The sequence below is a fragment of the Chanos chanos genome, chromosome 1, assembly GCF_902362185.1.
Source record: "Chanos chanos chromosome 1, fChaCha1.1, whole genome shotgun sequence".
Classification (NCBI taxonomy): Eukaryota; Metazoa; Chordata; class Actinopteri; order Gonorynchiformes; family Chanidae; genus Chanos; species Chanos chanos.
In genome coordinates this window covers 9696245-9718043 of record NC_044495.1, presented here as the reverse complement: position 1 = coordinate 9718043, position 21799 = coordinate 9696245, and the positions used below count along the sequence as shown (strand labels likewise).

The window sequence follows — 21799 nt, the reverse complement described above, 5'->3', positions numbered from 1 at the left end:
AGGCTAATCGCCACAATCTGACTTTCACATATAGTGTAAAGGAGGAAAAAAAAGACTTCTTTGTTTCTTATAATATTGATGAATATGTACCCACTGAACTAGAGAATAATTTCAGATTGCAAGGTCTTGCTTGGGCTTTCACTGATACTAGACATGCTGACTTAGAGGTTTGTGATGACAATGCTGTCCATTTTCTTTGAATAAAATGTTAATGAGAAGAAAAGTTTCTTATATAAGAAAGGTTTGAGAAGTCTGACTGCAATATCACCCTTCAGATGATTTTATTGATCCTACTTATTCATCACAGTAAGCCCGAACACACAGAGAAATTGCTGGTGACTCAGCTGAAAGATGCATATTTATGAAATAAATAGGGATGTTGCATGTGACTGAACAAGAGTTTCATCCTTCAGATGTCTCATCCTTCAGATGTCTCATTCAGATGTTCCTGTCTCATAAAGGAGCAACTGGAGTTTAATGATCAAATAGAAGTTCATTAGTACTGTTTGTTGCTTTGTAATAATTAATATTAGTGGTAGTTATTTAGTAATAAATCTACGTGCATAGATCAACACAGTAAACATATTAAACGAGATGAGTTCTGCAAAACCAATGTCTAGTTTATTTTGATTTGCCAGGATTAGTGCCATACTCTTATCTGATTTGTTACATAAACCTGAAGTTATCAACCAGTACCCACTGGCCCAACAGCTTAATGGTCTGTGTCGTTTCAAGCCAAGCTGGCCGCAGTATTTCTATTTGTGGATCACTGAGTCTCTTAATCCCATTTTAATTCAATTTGTGCTGCTCAGGAGAGCAAACGTCAAAAGATCAGAGAATTGAGGGGGGGAATTTAAATGTCATCAATTGTTTTGACCTTCTGTGACCACCTTCTTCTTCAATTTTTCTTCAGGATTTCAAGGCAGAGACTGATGCTCAAAGTGATCTACTCAGAGGGCACAGAGGGCACCCAGCACAAGTCCTCACAGCGCAACGCCACCAAAATCTGGATGAGGAATTCCAATTCCAAATCAGTGCTTATGATAGCAGGTACTAGCTGTGCCCTGATGTCATGATGGAGATGTCAACCAGCTAACCTTCCATACAGTTGTGTGTTTCTTATGATCAAGTCTCGTGAACGAGCCTCAAATCGACTCATTCACGTGCGCTTTTATGTTTGTAAATTGTGAAGTCGACCCACACCTAGAAAAACTAGCGTGTGTAATGTTTCTTCAGAGAAGCCTGCCAAGCGTCTCATGCCGAGAGATGGACCAGTTTGATAGCTCTCCTGGAAGAGTTGTGGTCCTGGGTCAAGCTGAAGGATGAGGAATTGACTGGACTGAAGCCGATGGGAGGGGATGGCCACGCCTTGCTGCATCAGCAAAGCTTCTGCTTGGTCTGTCACCAATTTCTCTCTTTTCACTGAGAACTTTTACTCAAAAATACACATGGGGCCAGAGACAGGCTAAACTAAACTGGCTTTAGGCTCACTATACAGGTTTTAGGACCTAAACTATTCTGGCTAGAGTTCACTCCTCAGATGTCTCCTCTGTGCCTTCTGTGCTCTGCGTTTTAATAGGCAAAACGATTTTTACATTGAAATGTTGCGCTCTGAATACCGTTAAAAACACTATTTATATTTCTTGAGCATATTCTGTAACATACGTCTCTGAGACTGAAGATATATGCGCTGCGGGGTATCATTTATTGTAAGTTAAATAATTCTCAATCACTCAGAGAGCACATTAAACCTGGGTACTGAAAGCTGGCTGAGTTTCAAAACATTTTTGGACTTGAATGAGGCTATCACATTAGCACAAGTGATCTATCAAGCTCTCTTCCAAGTGCTACTATAAGTTTAAAATGGTGACGTCCAGATTTGATGCTACTGATGTTATCTGCTGTCTTGACATATCAACTGGGAACACTGAGGACGTACCCTAAGACTTATGAGGACTCAAGACTGAAATAATGAGCTATTTCATTCCTTTTTCAAGGTTTGATTGAAACACCAACGTTGAGTAGTTAAAGAAAGTACAATTGGTACTTTGTGACAAAATTTCTGATTTTTTACCACCCTATTATTATATTTTAATCTGTCACCAAGGCAATGTTTCGTTGCTTGTTCTTTTTTTTTCTCCATAATAATGTTTTTGCTGGGATAATGCTTTCATAAGCTGTTAAGGCAACTTATTTTTGGTAGCATGACTCAGACGTCTTGAGCGTTCCACGTCTGTGATAACTGATCAGTGCATTGTTCCTCGCAGGCCCTGCAGAGTGAGCTGACAAGCCGAAAACAAGAGGTAGACCACACTTTGCAGCAGGTGGGACTCTCTCTAGCTCTGGAACCCTCACAAACACAGGAAGAGAGACTGAACAGTCAGGAAACAGAATCGGGTAAATTTCACATTTTTCCCGTGTCTGCCTAATGTATATAGTATATGTATCGTCTTTTTTTTTTTTTATCATTTTCAGAGGATTGCACTGGTATTGCAACTATGTGGTCAAAGTAAGGCAGTCGACTCAATGTACCTTTATGTTATGAGTTGACAGCTTCCACTCAAGATAATTTGTCAAAAAGGAACAGAATTAAACTCTGCTGCTTATCTTCCCCTAAAGTTAAAAAAAAAAAACAACTTTTCCTAAATCAATCCCTTTTTTTTTTTTTTTATTGCATCGGTTGAAACTCACGATGCCAGCGGCAGACGAAGTATGTTATGGTTTAATGAATCTCTGAGGACACTAAAGGTGATTGGTCACAGACTGAAAAGTGACAGCTGGAGAAGAGAAATGAGAATCTGGGTTAGATTCATCACAGCTGATTGGTTCAGGAGATTGATTCGATTAGCATGGACACAATACATTGGCCAACATCAGCCTGTAGGGAGAGGTCTTTTGCATATCTCACATATCCGAGAGTGCGTGGGTCTGAAAATTCCTATTTCAGGATTATTAGTATCAACATTGCAATGCAATTTTTTTAAAAAAATTTGAATTTCCATTTTATGAGATATGCATCAGAACCCTTTTACGGGCTTTATTTGAAAGTCAGAGCCGGTGCACCTTACATTGCATTATCACAAACATGCTCTGAGATTGTCAAATGACTCTTTGAAATGGCCTCATTTTCCTGCACATGCACAGCCAGGCAGAGACTTTTAGACTCAGCCCAGACTTCTCTTGTTATACCGCTTATCTAAAATGGCTGAGACAGTTTGGACAAAGTTTGCTGATGACCCAGCTCTACAGAGATTATTCTCATAATCCATCTGATAAAATGAAGAATTCAGATAGATAAGGAAGAGAATACGTTCTGTTCTAGGACGATTATTTCTACCCGCTCATATTAACAAGAGAAGAGCGTAGCTGTCTCTGGAGACTTAAATCAAAGATGCATTCATTCCTCAAATTCTCTTTAATTTCTTCAAGAAGTGCTAGATAATCAAAATAAATCAATAAACTGCCCTGCCTGCCATTTCTCATTTGCTTAATTTTTGTCTAACTACTTACCAGACCTTGCGTGTGAAGAGAAGCCGCTACAGACGACTGAGGGGATGCCGGCGCAGGTCGTGGAGGTACAGGACAACTGGGAGCGTTTCTGTATCCACGCTACAAACTGGCCGCAGCAAGTTGATTGGGCGCTTGGAAAGTTGCGGGACCTCCAGAAAGCCATGAACCAGTTAGAACTGGGTCTGCTCGAGATGGAGAGTTGCAGGGAGGGACAGCAGCTGGTGGAACAGAAACTGCTGGACAACGCCCAGCCCAACTGCACAGACTACACTGTGAGAGAGAGAGAGATACATTTAATATTCACTTGTTATATTCACTGTAAACGGTCTTAATATACAATATAGATGTTCAACAATATCTATCTATCTATCTATCTATCTATCTATCTATCTATCTATCTATCTATCTATCTATCTATCTATCTATCTATCTATCTATGTATTTGAATTTGTATATCTATCTGTCTGTCTGTCTTTCTGTCCGTCTGTCTGTCTGGGATGCCTGCTCTTTGGAGATAGATATACAAAGACAAATAGATAGATAGATAGTCAGACAGACAGACAGACAGAAACTCTGTGGGCATACAGTCTTATTCCACAGTCTGCTTTGATTTTTGTTGAATAACAGGGTTTTAGCAAAGAAACTGTGTCTCTTCATCACAATGTCACTGGGATAAACTTAAATCTGCTGTCACCACCTGAAATCAAGCTCTCTCCAGTTCCACCAGCACAGCTTCACACTGTCAGTACACACCAGACAGTCCTCAAGGTGAGAACCCTATGTTTAGAATCAAATCTGCATGCTTGCATTTTCTAGCATGCTTTGCCTTGCCTTTAAAAGATCAGTCTTTATAGGAAAAAGTCATGCATTTTTCTGATCGTAAATGCAGAGCATAAACTTAAGCCATGAAGCCATAAAACTTGACATTCTTGTACTCAGAATATATCCAAATACATATGTATTCTGAAATATTCTGATATAGACCCTGGAGAGATGATTTTGTTCATTCTCCCTCTAATGCCTTTGACACACTGGGGTCAGGAAGCTTTTTGTTTGTATCTTATTTTTGGCTTCGTCCTTGTTCTTTGCTTTGATGAGTGTGTGACTGTCATATTCTTTGGGGGATCCATCGAGCTAGGTTATTGACCTCTCTCATTGATTTGGACTGCTGGAGAACATTGATAAGCCATTTCCCAGTGACATCCTCAGACCCACTTTCACTAAAAACCCTCAGCATAAGCGCAACATAAATAAAAGCTCTGTGTCATACCACTGTCTTTTACTACCTACATTTCCAGCACAATACAAATAGTCTTTTGGGATATTATCAGAATATGCTGAATCTTGGAATAGCTAAAATCATAACGTTGTAGTCGAGAGGGTTTTGACACTAATATCACAATACAGTGTCACTAAAATGAAAATTTACTTTAAGACCCATTGACAGATGAAAAGTGTTTTCGGCTAAGGTCCTCAGCGCTTGCCCACAATCAGACAGTCAGGTTATTGTGGGTGTCTGGGCATCAAGGGATTAACACAGCAGAGACAGCTCTTCATCTCCCAGCACAGCCCGTCCTCGTCATCTCTCAGGCTGAACCCCTGCATGGTGTCTCTTTTTAGATGACAGACGATATGGCACTCTGATTCATCAAGTGTCCAAGACAGACATTACTCCTCCATTGGGAACTTCTTTTTTTTTAATTTGCCTCGGTCCGTGAATTTTTTTGTCACTGCTGTCTTGATGTTACCGTAAGATTTAGGGCATCCTTCTCCTTTTTGTCACCTGCAGGATCATATCTTTTCAGCATAACAACTCTTCCCTTCTCACCTTTTTCTCCCCCCCCAACAGGAGACAATGAGGAATCAGCAAATTCAACTATTTTGCCCTTTCCACAATATCAAACCGTTTTCCCAAGACTTCTTGTGTGGTAAGAGAAGGACCAGGAAAACACACGCACTCACGCACGCACACGCACGCACACGCACGCACACACATGCACGCACGCACGCACACACACACACACACACATTCAGAGTCTCTATTTTGCTGTGTTTGGTAGACACTATGATAATACATTGGATGATTTGCAAGAAAGTATTGTTTACACGAAATTGAAATATGTTCTGTCAAGTGAGGTGTGTTCTTTCTCTCCCTGAGCTTCTGTACAGCCCCCATGGCAGAGAGCAGTCTCTCACAGTGAAGTTCCTTATTATATCAAGTGAGTTTCATTCTGCTCACAATGACTTTGTTTTATTTGTGTAAACAAGCTATTAGCTGTGACCCTGCTGTATCCAGGCTCTAGAATGTATTCTTTTAATTAAATCACTCGAAGCGAAGAGATATTGACAAGACATCTAGGACTTCCTTTCAATCATACAACCATGTCCGGGCGCATGCTGCCTAATTATCTCATATGCTGGGAGACAGTATGTATTCAGTTGTCATGAAATTATTGTATTGTGCAACTTTGTAAAATAAATGTTAAAAAAATCAAAAGGTAGAGTTGGTTAACATTCACCAAATTAGTCAAATATCATAACTTGTGTTGTTAATAATATTTTTTGTTAACTTTGGTTTCAGTCATGAGAAGCAAACCACCTCTTGGGATCATCCAAAAATGACTCAGCTATTTCAGTCAATGGGTAAGTTTTCAGCTAAAGCTCTTGATGAATATCATGATGTTCACTGAATAACATTTCTCTAACAGTCTATACCATACTTGTGATCATATGTGATGTTAATTTGTGTCATTCTGCAAATTGAAAATGAGCTTATACTGTTACGACATTAGTATTCCTTTAGTAGTATATACCCTCACGACCTCTATCAAACGCCTTTGTGTAAAACATCATGATTTGCATTATGTCATTAATGACATAGAAATGTCACCAGATAGAATTGAATGGCGCTGTATGTAGATTTGTTCCTTCTGCGTGCAGCCGACCTGAGCCACGTGCATTTCTCTGCCTACCGGACAGCCATGAAGAGTCGCAGGCTACAGAAAGCCCTGTGCTGTGAGTCACCCTTCGGCACATATTCATACCTTCAACTCCTAATGCATGCGTTGACGTACTGTCAAACGTCGTGTTACTTGGTTGTTTCTGTCTTAATGGGTTGTTTTTCTAATTACGAAAACATTATGCAAAGATCAGTGTGCAGGGAATATTAAAGAATCTTAACTGCTGTCGGTACAGCTCACTGTTAAGTATGCACTGTGCTTAAAACAAATCAAGCTTCCGCGTATGAATCTGGGGGAAAAGTTTGTTCTGCTATTCTGGCTGGCAATTTTATGCAAATAACTATTAACCTTTCAGTTTCTCTGAGGAATTTCCTTTTGCATAATTTATAACCCAAAACTAGAAAGCCTTGACTCAGACGCACTGTAGTATTCGGTATTCAGTCTAAAGGTAAAGTGTAGATAATGTGTAAGTGCAATGACTGTCCTGAAATGTAGTAAACTATTCCATATTAAGTTAATGTTATGTAAATACTAGACCAATTTTGGCAACCTTATGAGGCAGAAAGGAGGTCTGTTTCAAATGAGCTTTTGAAATCAACCTTAAACTGGCAACAGCAGTCCATTACTAACGGCGCTGAAAAAGCCGTCTATAAAGTGACATGGAGGGAGTAATTTCTTCTGGAAATGGGCATTACAGGGTTTAGAGAAATTTGATGGAACATATAATTGGTTGCCAATCTGATGAATCCATACAATATATTACAATAATTTTTCCCAGCCTTTCCCAGAACTTTCATCACTCTCCTTTTGTTATGCTCTGCTGGCTTTCATTAATATGCACTGAATGAAATTCATTAAACACTTGTCCCCAGTGGGTCTAAAATGAGCAGAGATTAGATAGTAAGTGAATCCTGTCTGTTCTGTCTCGTTTTTTTTTTTGTTTTGTTTTGGTTTTTTTTTTAAGTGGACCTTTTGGACTTGAGCACAGCTCAGGGCATTTTTGATCTTCATAATCTCACCCAGAATGCACGAATGCTGGAGATCCCGGAGATCATAAACTGTCTCTATACGGTCTACACTGTGCTGAAGCAAATACACCCAGATCTGGTGAACGTTCCTGAGTGTTTGGATCTTTGTCTCAACTGGCTCCTCAATGTCTATGATCCGTATGTGGAATGACATCTTTACCATGTCCTGTAGTCATAATCTGCATTCTGAGTAGAGAAACAGGCTCTGTGTCTTAAAATCCACACATTTCTGATGGTCGACTAGTGACTTCAACTCTCATAAATATACATGTATGTTAATTCTTTTTATAGTCAAGTAGAAAATTACAGGATGTTGCCATGCAGAGAGTTTTCAGTATAATGTAAGCAAGCGGAATTATTGTTATGATGTTTCCACTCACCACGTGATTACTCATTTTGAGGTTTATCCCCTGTGTTATCGTCAATTTCTCTTCAACAGAGGTAGAAGTGGAAAAGTTCAAGTGTTGTCCATGAAGGTGGGATTGCTCTCTCTTTCAAAGGGACATCTTGGGGACAAGTACAAATGCAAGTACAATGCAGTCTCATCAATTTCAGATAGATCTTGATTCTTTTCATTTTCTCAAGTGCATAACTGCATACTACAGTAAATGGGGGTTTGTGTCTATTGGATTAAATGAACTTAACATCAGAAATGTGCGTGATTATTTTACAGTCATTTTGACTGATAGTAATGATAACAGGGTGATGTCAGGGTAATTTATTATTGGATTTTCTTTCCCGCAACTGCTCCTAAGTACTGTTGAATCCATAGAATCTTAAATTATATAAAATTTAACCGCTCTAACCTGTTTGTGTGTGTGCGTCTAATCAAATGACTAGCCACCAGAATATCCTTTCTCTCTGTTCATTTGCTCTAGACCTCTTCTACCAGGTTGCAGACCCCTCTGATAAATGTAACCAGAAGCAGCTGGCCCTGCTGCTACACAGCACCATACAGGTCCCCCACCAGCTGGGTGAAGCAGCCGCATTTGGAGGGAGCAACGCAGAGCCAAGTGTCCGCAGCTGTTTCCAGCATGTGAGTTCAACAATATTTGTCATCAACTACAACATTACGATATCTTACTGAAGGATTAATAACTACTCTTCACTTTTAGGTGTAAGAAATGCTGCTGTGTTATGTCCTTAGAGACACTGTTAAGCTCCTGAGAAGGGGGTTCTGTGAGCAAAGTGTCTTTCCTGGAAAAAATGTGGTAGTGTGGCATTTTTGCCATGGCCTTGGACATTAAGCCCCGTGGTCTAAAAATATATTGTTTCTCCGGTCGTTTACAGTAATGAGATCTGATGCATGGTGCTTCATTTATGCTTTTAGAAGTTGAACTGATTCATTAAAGGAATGACATTTGCTAGGACTGACTCCAAAAAAGAAACTAAGAACTGTGTAAAATTTGGTTTACTTAGTTTTTTGTTTTTTTGTTTTTTTTTTAATTGCAGAAGCTAAATGAACTATGACATCCACTGAAGAAGTGAACTTGAAATTAGCTTCTCAAATAGGATTGCTATTTAAAATGTTTTCGGTGCGATTTGAGAAGTGATTTGGGGTTTGGCTGTACAAACTTTGATGTATTTAGCTGCATTTTAATGATTTAGGTAGAGTTAAAAAAAAAAAAAAAGTTTTGTGAACAGTCCAGATGACTTTGGCTGTTGTCTAGAACATAAGGACATAAGGATGTTGTGATGAAAGGAAATGGTGAAACACATTTGATAAAAAAAAAAAATGTTCTGAGATCAGCTCCAAACTGAATTTTGTTGTATTGTTGTGTCATCAGCCTCCATAATTTCACATCTGGACTCCAGTGAAAGCAGATGATGTATCTGCGTTCATGACCATAATGTCTTATGATGGAGTGCGCATGACACAAAGCGCATCGGCAGTTAGAATATTTATAAGTCCGGTCGGTTCGCCTGCCGACAGTCTCTCCGATTTGGATTCAAGCTGCCCATTTCTCTTTAATGTTTTGCTTCTGTCGCTGTGGAGGCCATTTTATTTAATGTCCCATGTAATGAAAGGAATGCTCTTGATAGCTCGGCTCTTTATTGACCCGCCGTAATTGATCCATAACTGTAGTAACAGTTTTAATACCATTGGAGGTAGAGAGGAAATGACCGGCATCATTTCCATTCACAGCACTGGCGCTACACAAAGCGCTGTTGGATCTCATACCCCTCCTGCTAACAAGGTTGAATGAGAGCAGTTGCTTCATGATTTTGCTTTTATGCTCTGAAAGTTTTAATACTTGAGGAAAGAATTGGATGTTTTTCAAAATGTCAAAAATGTGCCAGTTTATCCCATTATGTCATAAGCGGCTAACAAATCACGAGATGGTATTCGGTGCTGTGCTGCAGGGAAGCAGTGGGGAGGATATTGAGCTGGAGCAGTTTGTGGACTGGATGCATCTGGAACCTCAGTCCATGGTTTGGTTGCCGGTACTTCATCGTGTCGCCGCGGCTGAGACGGCCATTCACCAGGCGAAGTGTAATATCTGTAAAGATTGCCCCATGATGGGTTTCAGGTAATGCCAACATAGACTATTCCACAGGCTTTTGGGAAATATAAATACAAAAAAAATCCCCATGTCTTTATGCAAGATCCGCATCAAGAAATCCATAGCTTCTGTTTATGTCTTTGTCAAAGAGCCACAGAGTGTAAACAGAACCAACAGAGAGTATCCAGCAACTTTAGGCAACTGCAACTGAAGAGCATGAAAAGAGCATAAAATCAAATGCATGGCTGGTTGATCCATATTTCAATCAAGGGAAATGAAATGTTTCATTCAAAAAGAATTTGCTGTGTATTGATTCATCACTAGTGTCAGTAAAAAGGCTTAGCAGTTACAAATTTAGCCAACACAGTAGTCAAAATAATACAAAAGAAGAAAAAAACACCTTTATTATTTTTTTTCAGGTATCGCAGTTTGAAGCATTTTAACTATGATGTTTGCCAGAACTGTTTCTTCTCTGGGAGGACTGCCAAGGGTCACAGCCTGATCTATCCAATGGTGGAGTACTGTACCCCTGTGAGCATTTGAACTTCCATTTTATCCTTTATCTTAATTTCTCTCCTGTATTATGTTCCTCTTTCCTCTGTCTCTGTCTCTTTATTCTCTGTACAAGATACATAAGTACGTTGTCTTACACAATTTTTCTTTGATTGTCTATCCAGTGATTTGCAGAGCGGTATTGTAGCGAATGTTCTTAAAATGATCAGTGCAATCATCAAAACATATCGCTTACACGACAAAATAAATAAATAAATAAATAAATAAATAATAATAATAATAATAATAATAATAATATGCAAAATTAGCCCCTGACTGTAAGAATGTTGACAGACTCATTCGGATATTTGCTGGAAAATGTAATCTGAAACTCTGATACCTGATGGTAGACAGGTGCAACATTGGGTAAGGGATAAAAATGGAAAATAATGTCCATTCATTTTTACCTCAGCTCAAAAAAAAAAAATGGCAATCATATTTGACCTTGCAAGCAATAGAGAGAAGAATGTTTCATTTTAAAGCTCAAAACCCCATTGTTATTGCCCTATAAAACACAGTTAAATGCTGGAAACCTCTATGCAATAAATATGCATAGTAGTAGGTCAGCTGTCGCCATGTGCCCACACGAACTTATCCTGAGTCAAATTGTGTTGTTCAGTAAGTCAGTTTATGCCCTTGTGTAAAATCATGGATAAATGGTTCTTTTTTTATAGTAAACATTACATTCCCTTCCATTTTTATCTCCTTCAGCAGCAGCAAACTCTGAAGTATAATTAGCAAATTGGGGCTGGAAGAAATGAGCCCGGACTAAAAGGCATAAAAGGCTTCTCAGTGTTTATGATGTCGTTTAGTTTACAAAGTTATCAAAACTTATCCGAGATTGAAACAGTTCCTTTTTTTTTGTGCGGAAACAGTTTATTGCTTTGAGAATATAGCTGAACCAAAGATTCAGATGTGGGATACAAGCAATTTAGAAAAAAATTGCCAACACCATCTATAAAAACAGTTTAGTTGGTTCTTTTGAGCATTATTTTCGTGGTATATTAAGCTTAATTGGTACTGAACAGAGGCGTACTGTTGTCATTATTTATGAAGACCAAAAGGAGCCATTACTCAAGACTTTCTCCATCTCAGACAACCTCTGGGGAAGATGTACGTGACTTCACCAAGGTGCTGAAAAACAAATTTCGATCAAAGAAATACTTTGCTAAACATCCACGGCTGGGTTATTTGCCGGTTCAGGCAGCTCTAAGAGAGGAAGAGAATCCAGAGATGTAAGTATTAAAACATTCTGGAAAGATCTCTCCATCTGTGCCAATAATAACTGCAGCATGCGAAAATGCCATTACTGTTCTTTTCTAAATATGATTTAAAGTTGCATAATGTCCATTACAAGCCCATATGGACCAATGAATTAAATTTTTTTTGTTGTTGTTTTTTTTTGCTAAATTCAGAATCCATTTCTGGGAAAAGCTCATTAAAACTCTGGAACATTCTCTTGTTTTGTCCCTCTTTGATGCATTTTGCCTTGATGGCAAAAGATTTATTTCACTAGTCCCCTTGAATTTTAATATTTTGACTTGTTGCCATCACTGGCAGTCCCATCCAAACAGTTCTTCTTTGTCATTGGCTCTCATCCTTCTGAATGGTTGAATGATACGCCATTCTTACACTGGCACGCAGGCGGAGCCGCTCAATCACGTCACGCAATTTTGGCACCTGGGTGTTTGCAAACAAACGGCATCTCCCCTTTGTGGATTTGCATATAATTACAAAAGCAATCAGTGTCTTGTTCCATAACACCGGAGGGGGGAAAACAAAGACAGGGACATTTATCATGGTTTTGGTTTTCTTTAGAAGTGGGAGATGACACCTAATCCCTCCTCCCTGCTTCCATCCACTGTGATCCCCTCTGCCATTATAATTTTTTTTTTTTTTGTCTCTCAGTTTTCCCCCCTTTTATTCTTTTTCCATGTTTCGGAGAGCAGACACTGATTGCTGTCGTTCTTTGCCAGGAAATGAAATGTGATTGTGTGGCGCACGGTTGTGGAGGTTACCTTCCTGTAATGCCTTTTTGATTTATCGGCGAGTGTGCACCGGAGTAAGCTGAACGTTAGACCAAGAGAACATATTTGCTTTCCTGACCTGATTAGCTCTTGCGAAGACTAGCTTGTGTTGTTGGCTTTCTGATTCTGTCCTAATGAAGTCGTACGGTGCCCCTCTCTCTCCTTGTGTTTTTACTGCAGCCCTGTCACCCTGCTGAGTATGTGTCCTGAGCATTATGAGTAAGTACACACGCTCACGCACGCACGCACACACACACAGACACACACACACACACACACACACACACACAAAAACACACCCACACAAAAACACACCCACACAAACTCCCACAGTTGCTCTCTGTGTGTTTAAAGACGAGCAAATTAAGTAATCTCTGGAAGGACTCTTAAGCACTTCCCCACCCCCTTTGAAAAATCAGTCTCTTAAAAGCTGTAAACTTAATGGGTTTATGTAAGATCCAGACTACTCAGACATCACAGGGAGATGTGTCTAAATTGCAAATGTTTATTATTGTTGTTGTGTCTGAAATCAGTGCATCTAGTGTCGCAAAGGGGGCTTTCAGCTTAGTCACTCTGCGTACAATTATAAACCAAAGTTCAGAGCCGACTGTTCCTCTGTGGACCGAATAAACCTCCCGCTTTCTTCTGGCTCTTAACAAGGGTCTCAGAGTTTCTGGAGACTGCTTACCTCTCTTCTGATTTATTGGCAATTTGATGGAGAAACATTTCACACTGAGTCATTTTACTAACAAGCTCTGTTTTCCCCTCAAGTTAACAGTGCATTCTTGCTATGACATTCACAAAATATTACCCATCATGCCCATGGCTATAGCCTTGCTTAAATTCCACCAGTCATTTTACAGTTGAGCACCCTCATGGGTTCTGCATTCTCTCATCAGTCAGCCCTATTTTAAGCTTACCCAGAAAATGGGACAGAGTCTAATGACAATTTGACCATACAAAAACTCCACCCCGACTGCAGGAGGAGAGTGAGTCACAAAGCTGTCATCTCTTTTTAAGATCAGTGCATGCAAAACAGGTAGATGTTCAAAGAAGTCTGCTGTGTCACTCTGAGAGAACACCGAGGACAAACTGTAATGTCAAACATAGAGCTGTGTTACAGATATAAGGGCACCTGTATCTGATGCCTGACATGAATGTGAAACCTGTTGAAACCAGTATTAAGTTAGTTTAATGTCATGTGTTGACAAAATGAGACACATTAGCAAACACTTCTTTAGGAGAATGTATTTCTCTTTTTTTTTTTTATCTCAGCAATAGATTAGATGTTTCCCAATCTGTTTCTAATCTATCTGTAAGTGATGATTTTATCATGAATCAAAATTCTTCTTCTATCAAAAAAAAAAACAAAAAAACTTTCACCGTGCTAAAAGTCTTAGGGGCAAGAAACAGTGGACTGAAGTTCCACTGTGAACAGAATGAGAAGAGTAAAATCCCATTTGTGTCCAAGCTTTTTATCTATTAGGGACTTAATTACTTGGCAAAAGCTTTGGCTCCGTTGCTTTAGCAAGTTTTCCTAATTTTACCTTATCACAAACACCATTCCTGTCTGTTAATGCTACAATTCTGTCCAGTGTCTTACCCACGCTTTTTTTTCCCGTCACAGCAAAAAGTTCAGCTTCAGTTGTTTTTTTTTTTTCATTTACTCAAGTCAAAGCAATTTAGTGCCAAGGACACTGAGTCAGCCCCAGACATTATACCTTTGCTCCCTCACCCTTACAGTCTGCACCTGTACTCAGCATGCAGGGCAATTGGTCTGTCTGTCTGCAGTTGCAAAGCTTTCACTCTGTTACAAGTCTTGCATAGTTTTCTCTTTGCTGTCTCTCTGCAGGACTGAAGAGCACAGATACTCTCAGCCATACCATAAGACCCCCAGTACGGCATCCTGCGTTAAGGGAAGAATGCACCATACCCAGGAGACTACTGACATAGAGCAAGAACAACAAAGACAAGGACAAGAATGTCTTAGCTCTCCACAGGTGGAAAGGAACAGGTACACTGCATCTTTATTGCTCTGCTGCAGTTATTGCTTACATTATTTAAATGTACACATAGAAAATGTCTTTGTCCCTGCATAACTTTAGTCTTTAAAGTGAATTTCATTTCATTTCATTTACCACAGATCCTGTATTGCTGTAGTCAGTAAAACTTGAGTTCCTCACAACGGACTCAGTCATATGACATTACTCATGGGGAAGAAAACTGATATTTTAGGAGAGAAACAAGTGAAGAGCATGCTTCATAAATACAAGTTCAGATGTGACAGAATACAAAAATTCATTAACATGCATAGACTTAATTATTAATTCCTTAACTGATAAAAAATAAGCTTTGGTCCCACATATTACCACAGTAATACGATGTCACTCTTAGGTCAAAGCATAAAATCAGACAACGGTGAAACCAAGCCAAAAATTTTGATTATGGCTAAATCTTATTTGCTGGAAATATTACTTTAACATTTCATTTTAGTCATAGCAGACCTCAGACCCATGCTGTTTATACCCTAGCAGTGTCATTATTGCTATCTTCCCTTCCCCCAGACTGATAAGAGTTCACCCCATCCTTTTATGAGTCTGCCTGCAGTGCAGGTGGGCTGCTCAGCAGACGATAACCAGCACACGTCCGTGAAACATCATTCCAGGCCTCTTTCTCTCTCTCTCTCTCTCTCTCTCTCTCTATCTCTATCTCTCTTTCTCTCTCTCTCTCTCTCTCTTTCTCTCTTTCTCTCTCGCTCAACACCCACCCACACACACAGACACACACGCACACACACAGACACACACGCACACACACAGATGCACACACTGCCTGGCAGAGTGATGTCTCAGCACTGCTGCCATGATTTGTACAACCAACCAGACACTCTCCACCCTTAAATCAGAACCCCACCCATCACTGGTGCTTCTGACTGTGAACCAACACAGGGTTCTGGATCAGCAAAAACAAAAGCCTTAAACAACTTGGAAAAACTTTCTCCAAGTTTTCTGTCTTACTTTTAAAATCGAGAGCGGAATTTTTTTTTTTTTTTTTTTACAATCCCACAGGACTTCCAGACATGGCTATAGACTGTCATCACACTGATTTCATGGCTAGAAGTATGTTCTTCCATCAGAAATGAGCCATGTCTGTCAGCCCAGTGGCCTTTGATGTGTGATACTGGGCCTCAAGCATGCAGAGGTTCTGAAAAAAAAAGTTGGCATTAATGCGGGTGTCATATGCACACGTAGGTGGGCAGTCCTTTTCCCTTGGGGCTTGACTCCAGTAAGATTTTGTTTCAACCCTAATCCAATACGCCTAGATCTAACATTCATAGGGCTCCTCAGGACTCTGATTAGATGAGTCAGGTGTGTTGGAGCAAGGCTGGTGAAAAATCTGGCATTTTCCACTGCACTCTAGAAGAACTATTGCCTATTCTTGTGCAAGAGAAATGCCTTTTTCATGTGGAACAACCATGAGCTCAGTTTTTCAATTGGGCCTCTTTATAGTTGCCTATAAAAGATGAATTGCTTATTGGCTCATCTACCATAGTTATGTGAAATATATTTTAGGTGAGTAATGTGTTCTCTTTTTTTTTTTCCTGCGCTGTCAGATATTCCAACAGCATGAGAAGAAAGAGCCTTTGGGAACAATGAGTGAAGAAAAATAATCGAAACAGATGAAAGACAGACACACATTTTCATCTCAGCGCTATTTATGGACCCCCATCTCTGTTTATGTAAGGATTCTCCTCTATGTTTTTCATAAGTGTCTTTCACTTGACAAAGGACTGTTGACTTATTACAGTACATCTGTTTGTACAGTGCACCTGTCTAAGCTAATGAATCGCTTGTGAAGATATTTTTTTTTTTTGATATTTTTGACATGGGAAATTCACAGCTGTCTAATTGCATTGTGGTAAACAGGATTTAGAATTCTGAACAAAATGAAAGCTCTTTCGGTGCAGAGACCCATGATGAAAGAGCTTTTTAATGGGAGTGTTACATTGTTCATTATTTTGGCACATCATATATCCATGTTGGATAATGAATGCTTATGATCTGTGTGCTGTACGTGGAATCCGCCAACCTATGAGTACTGTAGTGAATGTGCTTTTATCTCTATGGTGTGGTTGACACAAGCTGGCCTTGCAATTAATTTTAGAATGATGCCTCTTCAACGGCGTCTGTTAAGCCTCTTTGTGATGATGTCTGTGATGAAAAAGTGCCATATCAATAAAACTAAGTTTAATTGAAAACCCCGCTTTAACAGTCACACTAGTAACGAGTGATTCATGCCTCTGTCACGTGACTCTGAGGCTGGTTGTGTGCCTCGGTGTTTTTTCATATCCTGCATCCTACATTAGAGATAGTGCGTGTTAACGCTGAAATCTTTATACCTGATATTCCAAAATACTTTCAGTCTTTCCTTTCAATGAATTCATTATTGATATCTTAAACCTTTGATTCGTAGACATTGTGTTTAGTTTGCCCAAAGATGAGAACACATTTGTTATTGATTTGTCTCATAAATAAAATATTACTTTGCATTTAGTTGTTAGTTACATTTAAAAAAAAAAAAAAACATTGCAAAAATATGCCACAATTTACTCCTTTTGTGTCCCCGAATAGATATGACTGCTCAAGCTCATGTAGTGAGAAAAGACCTGCATTGATGACACAAGTTAAGACTTGGAGCCAGGAATCAGCATAGGAAAGTATTAGTCCCTAGTGAATAATTCCATTCTTGAGCCAAAAGGTGCTTTTCCCCCTAATATTCCTGTTGCTAAGTAATGTGGTAGAACATGTCCTTTACATACATTTTCTTTTCATTCTGTCCTGCAGCTGTGATGATTATTAATTTGATCATTTTTATTTCTGTTATCTCTACAGATGATTATCCCATGTATGTAACACTCATTAGAAATAGTATAGAGTAAATGATACCAGTGCCCAGCGACCAAAACTTCCAAAGGTCCAGCATTCACAAATGTTCAATTTTAGGAACATAGGCTAAACCTAATCTGAAATGTGGCTTTGTTAGAATGCTGAAATGACATATCTGTCTGTGTGTCATATTAACACAGCTATCAACCTACAGAGAGGAAAGTTTCACCGGCAGCGGTGTAGACCATGAGATTCCAGTAAAAGCGTATGGATTATATGTCTGAATATGTAAACTGTTTCATTTTATTCATCTAGCTAAGTTTAACAGTGTAAGAACTGGTATATCTTCTTTCTGTTGACTTTATATAGTTCCTTTTTTTTCATTGTACATTTACCTGGAAAAGACTGGTCATGAATTTTAAAGACCTTGTCAGAAGCAGTCATGACTTAGCGGTTGTGACAATGTAAGCGTGAAACGACATAACACTGTTATCTTTCATGACACTGAAATATAAGACTATTCTGAAATGTTTGCTATGCTACCCTACATTTGTGATGTGCTGGTATAAACTAAAGAACTACAGACACATACACTCTACAGATGATGTCAATTATTCCAGCTCAGATATGTTTAATATTTTGGAGGTCGTTTTGGATAAAAGTGTCTGCTAAATGAATAAAAGTAAATGTAAATGTAAAAAGAGGGACTCGGTTCATTTAATTTCCTGCCATATATAGTACTATAGTTATCTATGCTTTTAAATCAGATGTTGTTAGAGGATATGGTCTAATTTTGGTCTTTTTGGTGAATGGCATACGCTATTGTATTTGAGTCAACTGTTGGTCGGGACAGAGTTTGTGATGGTGCTCTCCAACTGTCCTTCTTTCTTCTTTTCATCTCCCTGAGCGTTGAAAATATGGTTTCTTATAACGAACGGCCCAGCGCTGAATGCAAACTGCCTTGCCTGTGAGGACAATCCAAGGAGGTTCCTTCCCATGTGTTGATACCAATTCCAAATGACCTCAGGTCTTGTTTACAGATGACTTTGAACTGTGGTTGTGGACAGCCAATTGGTCTCTTTCCAGAGGACAGTTCTCCATACGAGAGATATCCTTTGGCAGTATTCCACCTCTCATCTGGCGGACATGGCCCTGCTAGCGAACACAGCAGTGCCCCAGGAGAATTCACATAGCTGGCAGTTTGACTGTCTCCAGATTGTCTGTGGGTGTCTGTCAATTCAAGAGATACTCAATGCACATCTCAAATGAGGCACACAGAAGTCAATGAGACCTCTTGCTCCCAGAGTCCGCGTGCAGAGCAGGGCTGATGCTACATGTTGCTTACCTGTTACAGCCTTTGTCTCTGTACTCTTGTACGCAATGAGGGTTTTGGAGATTACATATTACATAGAAAATAATGTTTAAGTGACAAAGTGACTAATGCTTGCAAGCCATAAAAGCAATTGTTTATCTCAGACGGGAAATGTTATGAGAACATTGCACATAGCGACTGATATTTCACATGGCAGACATTCTTTCCTGGGTTACATTTTACTGACAATTCAAGACAAAATTATGGATGCATCTTAGCATATCCATCAGATTGTATGACATCATTTACCTGTACTGGAAAACATTTCATTATGTGAGGGGAGTGAATAACATTGCCAGAACAGATCGATTCATTGGTATAAAACTAACTGTTTCCGCCCCCTGTCTCCCAAAGTAAAATGTTATAATTGGACCACTAAGAAACCTCACTGCTAATAAAAAATGAACACACATTTAGTATTTTGTTGTTATGCTAATACTGAAAGTAAATGGCTCTTGGCTAAACCAAAATGGTCTCGACTGCAGTAATGTACACCATGCAGATTTTCCTGAGATGTATCAGTGAGATGGCAGCATTTATACACACTGTTGAAATAGCACGAAGCACTCACTTCTTCAAAATAGTCTTGCAATTTTGGGCTTCATCATGGCTTCTAAAGAATCAGGAACCCACTATTGCAGAAGGAAATAACCTCTATTGGAAATGCTGTCATTAAGTGTGAAAAATGGCTACATTTGGTATGAAAAATGATCAGACTTCAAATGAAGCATTATACCCTCATACATGTTTACTATCCCTCCTGGCAGCTGTTTGAATGTCATATAAATTCAGAGGCTGTTTAGCTTAGCTCTGACTGAGAGTCAACAGCATGAAAATGAGCGGCTCATCTAATCCCATCTCAAACACGATGTCCTGTCGCAGTCTGTAAACAAGAGGTCAAGCAGTCCTTGTAAAGAAAAGGCTAAGGTGCTCCTATATTGATCAAACGGTCCACTATTCGGCAATATCACTAAAAGATAAGGACCATAAAATTCTGGAGAGAATGGGGGCATTCTTCCATGGATCAGACCAGAACAGTTCTTAACGTAATCAGGCAGCCACAGCCCTGTTGGATCTTTAATGATAGTACAATCAAATTTCTGTATCTCGTATGCTGCACTGCCCTCATAGGATTCTGTAATTGTGTTAAAATAATGCAGTGTAGAACAGCTGCGAGTTACCATGAACATATTTCAAGACTCCTTAGATCGTCATAGCTGCAACGCAAACACAGTAAGCTTGGTGAGGTACGGCTAAGATTAAAGCTGACTTCATCATTCACTGGATAATGGTTGTCAGGCAGTGGCACATAAAAGCCTATTACATCTCTCAGAACAGCCTTTTGCTGGGAAACATTTATAATGGTGCTGCTCCGTGTGAAAAACAGCTCTGCCTAGTTAGCCAGGAGACTCAGCCTGACAGCTTCATTCTCTGCGTAGTGGGCCACCAGAGAGTTTTACTTACACCATGGTCTGGCATCTTAATTAAACCAACATCGTTTTGAACCAGACGACCCTCTGACTGTGAAAATATTACCTTTATCGCAATTTGAAAGCCTATTGGTTATAATAATGAAAGTGAAATATCATGCACCTGTTGGCACGAGGTCAAACACCTATTTTTTTTTTTTTCTGCAGTCAGAGTCTAAACAATGAAACAGCTCTTCCCTGACCAGCCTTCTCCCAGAGATGCCACTCCAGCAGCCAATTTCAATTAGAGTGACTTGGGACCAGGAGCATGGCAAGGAAGCACAACCTGTATTGGGCCAACTAGGTCTATTTGGATGATTTATCATCCCATTGCAGTTGCTGTTCTTTGTTTGTGTTTGTTTTTTAAAGTTGTAAAGTATCGCAAACCTTGGCAATGACTTTGAGAATTCCCCTCTGCAATATTGTTGTTCAGTCGTGGACAGGAATGAGTTTGCAAACTCATTTTAGAGCCTAATCCCAGTTTGGTCTGTACTTTAAGATAGCTGATGCAGAACAATATTGGAGATCTCTCAGCCCGTGCATTACGAGTGAGTGGCATATATTTCTCCTTCATAAAAACAAAAACTGTCGTGTTGTTTTTAAATCTTTTGAAAGTAAACACACATTATAAGGAACATGAGAGTTGCGGAGCTCCTAACACTCCACCAGCAACTGAAAACCTCTCGCAGTGAGACAAACTTCCACAGTACAGTGTATCTTTTTTTTTTTTTTTCTTTTTAAAAGGATCCTCCACAACTCTGTACATTTATGTTACTATTAACATGGTAGAAATAAGTGCGCTGCACTTAGCCAACAAAAAAATCAAAAATTTGTTCCTTTCTGTCAAGCGTTGATATAAATATATGGTTCTTTTTCATGACATGAATGGAATCTAAAAGCACATGTGTGATCACGCTCTTTGAGAAAGATACCACCCAACAGATAATAAATATGGCAAATCAATGCCTTTGTGTGATCAGGAACAGTCTTAAGGCATTGTAAAATAGCCATACCACCATCTTGTGGCAGGAACAGAAGAGAGCTCACGGTTTCCATTTTGCAGCATGGATCAGGTTGACCGGTGGAAAGAATGGAGCATGCAACTCTACAAAACACAGTCACAGACATGGCCTAGATTCTACACTTGTACCCAAATTAGCAACCAGAAAGTTAATACAGGAGAACAAGGAGACTGAGTCAACAAGTCAGTCTTAGACACAATGTAAGCAAGTGCCCACAGTACCAACATAAGAAAAAGCATTGAGCATAATGTTTTTTTTATTTTATTTTATTCATATTTATCTACCATTTAATCATCAAAATTCAATTGATAGAATATGTAAGACACCATTTTGTAAGGGTTATCAAAGAAAACATGAAAAAAGAAGATAATTTCTCCGACATGATCACTCGCATGCATGAAAGAGAAGTAAATAAACTCCTACCCAGTGCTCTCTGTCCACATTACATGAATGTTAACTCAAATAAGAG

The 21799-nt window shown here is 39.3% G+C and overlaps 1 protein-coding gene across 1 annotated transcript; it reads left to right on the top strand.

Annotated features, from left to right (window-relative positions):
* Nucleotides 1-3554: 3554 nt before the first annotated feature.
* LOC115824873 (utrophin-like) lies at nt 3555-16237 on the top strand. Its single transcript, XM_030788601.1, has 13 exons — nt 3555-3782; nt 5360-5438; nt 5669-5729; nt 6092-6153; nt 6451-6525; nt 7435-7636; nt 7938-8023; nt 8377-8534; nt 9863-10029; nt 10422-10533; nt 11650-11789; nt 14434-14595; nt 16195-16237. The coding sequence occupies exons 1-13, from the start codon at nt 3555-3557 to the stop codon at nt 16235-16237; spliced, it is 1575 nt and encodes a 524-aa protein (XP_030644461.1).
* The last annotated feature ends 5562 nt before the right edge of the window (nt 16238-21799 follow it).

Excerpts from the sequence above, each read along its gene's own strand:
- LOC115824873 (XM_030788601.1), top strand. The coding sequence starts at position 3,555 with ATGCCGGCGCAGGTCGTGGAGGTACAGGACAACTGGGAGCGTTTCTGT. Across the intron at positions 5,439-5,668 it reads TTCCCAAGACTTCTTGTGTG|CTTCTGTACAGCCCCCATGG; the intron begins GTAAGAGAAGGA and ends TCTCTCCCTGAG. Across the intron at positions 10,534-11,649 it reads TGGTGGAGTACTGTACCCCT|ACAACCTCTGGGGAAGATGT; the intron begins GTGAGCATTTGA and ends TCTCCATCTCAG.